Source organism: Arvicanthis niloticus, chromosome 3 (assembly GCF_011762505.2).
Source record: "Arvicanthis niloticus isolate mArvNil1 chromosome 3, mArvNil1.pat.X, whole genome shotgun sequence".
Lineage (NCBI taxonomy): Eukaryota > Metazoa > Chordata > Mammalia > Rodentia > Muridae > Arvicanthis > Arvicanthis niloticus.
The window spans coordinates 40,495,343-40,501,507 of NC_047660.1; the positions used below are offsets into that span (position 1 = coordinate 40,495,343).

At 55.9% G+C, this 6,165-nt stretch overlaps 1 protein-coding gene across 2 annotated transcripts; it reads left to right on the top strand.

The window, feature by feature from the left end:
* Positions 1 to 1,304: 1,304 nt before the first annotated feature.
* On the top strand, positions 1,305 to 5,833 carry Pcdh8 (protocadherin 8). Of its 2 annotated transcripts, none has more exons than XM_034499128.2 (3): positions 1,305 to 4,131; positions 4,302 to 4,509; positions 4,871 to 5,833. In XM_034499128.2, exons 1-3 carry the CDS (start codon positions 1,507 to 1,509, stop codon positions 5,245 to 5,247), a joined length of 3,210 nt encoding a protein of 1,069 aa, XP_034355019.1. In that variant the 5' UTR covers positions 1,305 to 1,506; the 3' UTR covers positions 5,248 to 5,833. The 2 variants fall into 2 exon arrangements, with proteins under 2 accessions (XP_034355019.1, XP_034355020.1); XM_034499129.2 differs by having other exon boundaries at positions 1,306 to 3,840.
* The last annotated feature ends 332 nt before the right edge of the window (positions 5,834 to 6,165 follow it).

Consider the following 6,165-nt stretch of genomic DNA (forward strand, 5'->3'; position numbering starts at 1 on the left):
TTCCAGGTTGGCACAACCCCCTCCCTGCTTGCTCCCTGTCCTTCAGCTCCGGGAGCGGAGATGCCTATGGAGGCATCTCGAGGACCCCTCCCAGGGGAAGTGGTAATGCCAAAGTTTCACAGTTTCATAGGCAGATGGTTAAGTTACCCCAGGTTCCTGCCAGGTTTCGACGCCACGCTGTGATTTTCTTCTTCTGGAACAGGGCGAGTGTTGCTTCCAGAGAGGCCCTATTAGAACAGAAAGCAAATCCTCTAAATAGGCGGAACAAGGCATCAGGAGGAAAAAGGTCTCTAAATGCACTTTAATACGAACCGGGTATTGTGTGGAATTCAGCGCCCATCACCGTTTAGCCTGAGAGTTACGGCAGTGATTGAGGATGAATAGAGGAGCATAATGGATACATGTGGCGTTTGCTCATTATATTCAAGTTAGCCCAACTCCACTGTGGAAACTGTTCAACTTTCTCTCCCCCATAGCTTGTCATAGCGAAATAATACAGACATCGGGGCCTCCAATGGGATCGCCTGCCACGCCGTTCTATTTCCACTACTAACGAGGGCTTCATAAGCCTTTGATACAGTCTGATCTTTGAAACCTTTCCAAATCTCCTCAAGCTTATGCTAAATCCTATTTGGAACTTTTTTTCCTTGCCTGCAAGCACCTAGGGCTTAAGAAAGCCATTTGAAACAGTGACATGCATACTAACGTGTATCGTAGGGCTCTTTTCTGAAAGGCAAGTGGCACCGGTGCTCACACGAGCAAAACACAACTGCGTACACAGATTTGAATAAAACCAATTCTGCTTTATCCTTCACTCCTTCTTCATCGACAGGTTATTCCCAGCACCGTAGGAAGCTGGGGGAGATGGTGAACAGAACCTCGCTCCCCCAGAGCAAGTTCGGAAGCCTTCAAAATGCAAAATAAAAGGGGCGGAGGGGGTAAGATGTGAAATCCGGAGCTTCTGAAGAGAAAGCCAGCTTGTTCGCGTTTAGTACTGGCGGCGGGCAGAGGAGATGGAGTGCCGGGCGCCCAATTTCCAAAACCATCCGCTTCATTTACTTCAGAGCCCAGTGCTAACTCATTACAAGGAAAGTGCTAACAGAAAATGGGAGCAGGAGTTTTTAAAACAAAGGAAAGATTCCCTCATTTTCCTTTCTTGTTTTCTCCTCTAAGCCTTTCCACATTAAAGGGATTGTCAGTGGTTGGCGGAGGAGCGGCGCTATGGCTAAGCGGCCATTGGCTGGCCCCTTCCAGTGATTTGCATATCGGCGGCTATAAAGACGGAGGCGGCGCTCGGCAGCGCAGCTCCAGCCCAGAGAAAGGAGGCGGAGGCGCCGAGCGAAGGTGGGTCTGCGCGTCCTCCGAGCCAGCCAGAGCGGGAGCTGCAGCTCGGAGACTTTTCCAGCACAGGGCTCGCAAAGCCTGAGACTCACGCTCCGATCTGCACGCCCACCGGGGAGGACTCTTTAGGTTAGCCTTTCGGAATAGCAGTTGAGGCTTGGCGGTATGAGTCCTGCGAAGCGCTGGGGCAGCCCTTGCCTTTTCCCCCTGCAGCTGTTTAGTCTCTGCTGGGTGCTCTCAGTGGCCCAGAGCAAGACAGTCCGATACAGCACCTTTGAAGAGGATGCCCCTGGCACAGTCATCGGGACCCTTGCAGAAGACCTGCACATGAAAGTGTCTGGAGACACAAGCTTCCGCCTGATGAAGCAATTCAACAGCTCTCTGCTCCGGGTACGCGAGGGCGACGGGCAGCTGACCGTCGGGGATGCGGGCCTGGACCGTGAGCGTCTGTGTGGCCAGTCCCCACAGTGCGTGCTGGCCTTCGATGTCGTCAGCTTCTCGCAGGAACAGTTCCGGCTGGTGCACGTGGAGGTGGAGGTGAGGGATGTAAACGACCACGCGCCCCGCTTTCCCCGAGCCCAGATCCCGGTGGAGGTCTCAGAGAGTGCTCCGGTAGGCACGCGCATCCCCCTGGAGGTGCCCGTGGACGAGGACGTGGGTGCCAACGGGCTGCAGAGTGTACGCCTGGCCGAGCCTCACAGCCCCTTCCGCGTGGAGCTGCAAACGCGGGCGGACGGTGCCCAGTGTGCGGATCTGGTGCTGCTCCAGGAGCTGGACCGCGAGAGCCAGGCCTCCTACAGCCTGGAGCTGGTGGCTCAGGACGGCGGGCGACCTCCGCGTTCCGCCACAGCAGCCCTCAGCGTGCGTGTGCTAGATGCCAACGACCACAGCCCGGCCTTCCCGCAGGGTGCCGTGGCCGAGGTGGAATTGGCCGAGGACGCACCTGTAGGATCGCTGCTGCTCGACCTGGACGCTGCCGATCCCGACGAAGGTCCCAACGGTGACGTTGTGTTCACCTTCGGCGCCCGCACCCCTCCCGAAGCCCGCCACCTTTTCCGGCTCGACCCGCGCTCTGGCCGCCTCACCTTGGCTGGGCAGGTAGACTACGAGCGCCAGGACACCTACGAGCTGGACGTGAGGGCTCAGGACCGAGGCCCAGGACCCCGGACAGCCACCTGCAAGGTCATCGTGCGCATCCGAGACGTCAACGACAACGCTCCTGATATTTCTATCACCCCTCTGGCCGCCCCAGGGGCTCCAGCCACCTCGCCCTTCGCCGCCGCCGCCGCTGCGGCCGCACTCGGAGGAACGGACGCCGCCTCGTCGGCTGGGTCTGGGACACAGGAAGCCGGTGTCACTTCGTTGGTGCCAGAGGGGGCGGCGCGCGAGAGCCTAGTGGCGCTGGTCAGCACCTCGGACAGGGACTCGGGCGCCAACGGGCAGGTGCGCTGCGCCCTCTACGGGCACGAGCACTTTCGGCTGCAGCCGGCCTATGCCGGCAGCTACCTGGTGGTGACAGCCGCTTCTCTAGACCGGGAGCGCATCGCGGAGTACAACCTGACGCTAGTGGCCGAAGATCGTGGCGCGCCCCCTCTGCGAACCGTCAGGCCCTACACCGTGCGCGTGGGTGACGAGAACGACAACGCACCGATCTTCACCAAGCCAGTCTACGAGGTGTCAGTCCGAGAAAACAACCCTCCAGGAGCCTACCTGGCCACAGTGGCAGCCCGCGACCCTGACCTGGGCCGCAACGGTCAGGTCACCTACCGACTGGTAGAGGCCGAAGTGGGCCGCTCCGGGGAAGCTGTGTCCACTTATGTCTCAGTAGACCCAGCTACCGGGGCCATCTACGCGCTGCGTAGCTTTGACTATGAGACTCTGCGTCAGCTTGACGTGCGTGTCCAGGCCAGCGACGGCGGTTCCCCTCAGCTTTCCAGCAATGCTCTGGTGCAAGTGCGTGTGCTTGACCAGAATGACCACTCTCCGGTCCTCGTGCATCCGGCGCCGGCCAATGGCTCCCTAGAAGTAGCAGTCCCTGGACGGTCCACCAAGGACACAGCTGTGGCGCGCATCCAGGCCCGGGATGCAGACGAAGGATCCAACGGGGAATTGGCCTTCGATCTGCTGCAGCAGGAGCCACGCGAGGCCTTCTCCATAGGCCGCCACACGGGGGAGATCGTGCTCACCGGAGACCTCTCCCAGGAGCCTCTTGGCCGCGTGTTCAAGGCCCTGCTGGTCATATCCGACGGCGGCCGCCCCCCTCTCACCACCACGGCAACCGTCAGTTTTGTGGTAACAGCGGGTGGCGGGTCAGCTGTACCTGCCAGCGCCGGGAGCCCAGAACATTCCCGGCCACCTGGCTCTCGCCTCGCGCCGTCGGGGCCTTCGCTGCAGTGGGACACGCCGCTGATCGTCATCATCGTGTTAGCCGGGAGCTGCACACTGCTGCTTGCAGCCATCATCGCCATCGCCACCACCTGCAACCGCCGCAAGAAGGAGGTGCGCAAAGGGGGGGCCCTCCGGGAAGAGCGGCCCGGGGCGGCGGGCGGCGGAGCCTCTGCCCCTGGCTCCCCGGATGAGACCGCCAGGGGAACTGGGCCCAGGCCCAACATGTTCGACGTGCTCACCTTCCCTGGCAGCGGCAAAGCGCCCTTTGGCAGCCCCGCGGCCGACGCGCCCCCGCCCGCGGTCGCCGCGGCCGAAGTGCCGGGCTCGGAGGGCGGCAGCGCCACTGGGGAAAGCGCCTGTCACTTCGAGGGGCAGCAGCGGCTCCGAGGCGCGCACGCCGAGGTGAGGCCTTCCTTCGGCTGGGCGCCCCCCTCCGTGCTCTGCGGACAGGCTGGGTGAAGGGAGACCGGAGGGGTAAGGGTGGGCTCTCGCAGGGAGATGCTTAACCTGTCGCACTTGCTTTTTTGTGTCCTGTCCAACCCTCACACCTTTCCCCCCATTCCCTGCTGCAGCCCTACGGTGCCTCTCCAGGCTTCGGGAAGGAGCCTGCGCCCCCTGTTGCAGTCTGGAAGGGCCACTCATTCAACACCATCTCGGGCCGAGAGGCTGAGAAGTTCAGTGGGAAAGACAGCGGGAAAGGAGACAGTGATTTCAATGACAGCGACTCGGACATCAGCGGGGACGCTTTGAAAAAAGACCTCATCAACCACATGCAGAGTGGTAAGGGTGCTTCTCCTCAGCCCCGTCCAGTGGTCCACCTTCCCTTGCCAACTTCTTGCCGGCTCAAAACCCCTGTTCCCAGTTCCCTCATCCCTCTCTTCGTTAGTCCAGTCCCAGCTAGACCGCATTCCCCTAAAGTACGATGCTAGCCATGGAAGGAGGATATTCTATTTATCGGTTTCTGTTGTTGTTGTTGTTGTTGTTGTTTTCCCAGCAAAGGAGCTATGCTTTACATTATGTCAAGTTATCTTTATGGAAAGCATGTGCCTTCCTCTCTAGCTGCCCTGACCCGGCCGACATTGTGCAGTTGGAGGCCTAAGAATACTAACCTCAGGAATTTTTTTCTCTTTTTCTTTTCTAGGACTGTGGGCATGCACTGCTGAGTGCAAGATCTTAGGCCATTCTGATCGCTGCTGGAGCCCATCCTGTGCCGGACCCAATGTACACCCCCCTCCTCACCCACCAGCCCAGATGTCAACCTTCTGTAAGAGCACGTCCCTGCCTCGAGACCCTCTGCGCAGGGACAATTACTACCAGGCCCAGCTCCCCAAGACAGTGGGGCTGCAGAGCGTCTATGAGAAAGTACTGCATAGAGACTATGACAGGACAGTCACCTTACTCTCCCCTCCCCGTCCAGGAAGGCTCCCAGACCTGCAGGAGATTGGAGTACCCCTCTATGAGTCCCCTCCTGGTGGCAGATATGTGTCCCCGAAAAAGGGGACCAATGAAAATGTGTAATCTTATCCTGCATGTCTTCACACACATATACAGGTCACCCTAAGACGTCCCTAAGTTATTGACCGGTTTCAGTGTTGTATATATAAATATGCAAGATGTGCCTTAAAATGAAGTTGTTGGAAGCTATTTCCAATCACATTGGTACTGTTTGGTATTTGCAAACAAAAAAAATGTAGTTAATGTAATTTTTATGAAATGTGTGCAGTATTTAATTTTTCTTATCATGCTATTGGCTTTAATTTCATTTGTGGCTTGCAATTTTCTTAGTGTTTTTAACCTGTACATTGTGTAATGTAATGTTTGTATATACTGAAATTTTGTTATATTTTTATATATTAAAAGCTAAGTGGAAGTTACTGCCAAAGGAATTGTCTGTAAGACAAAAAACAAAACATGTTGGAATTGCTTAATGGGATTTTATCTTTCACCAGAAACAACCTAATGTTTGAAAAGTTTTGCCTTGCCAAGTCTAACAACTTGTAGATCTTGAGTCTGTGGTAGATTTCAAGTTACTGTTATTTAATTACATTTGGTTCTCTGTAAGCTCTGTCACTTATAAGCACAGTAATAAAGGATTTGTCATGTATTTGAAGAGTCTGCTAATTGCTTTTCATGGAGTTGCCTGAAGTCAGACATTCACAAATAATTTCAGTACCAGAATTAAACCTCCTTTCAAGAGCTAATTATTCGGGCATTGTCAGTGCTTCTGGGGATGCTGAGCCTGTGGGATTTGGGGTATTGCAAAATCTTGCCCAACAACTAAAAACATTTGTTGACTTTGTAAAAATATTTATGACTCCATATGCATCTGCTACTGTGCAAAGTTCCTGGCCCCTCTTACCCGCTTCAACAAATAGCTATTGAGTATTTACTAAAAAGTGGAGGAAAGCTAAGTGTGAGCGGTTCATGCACTAAATA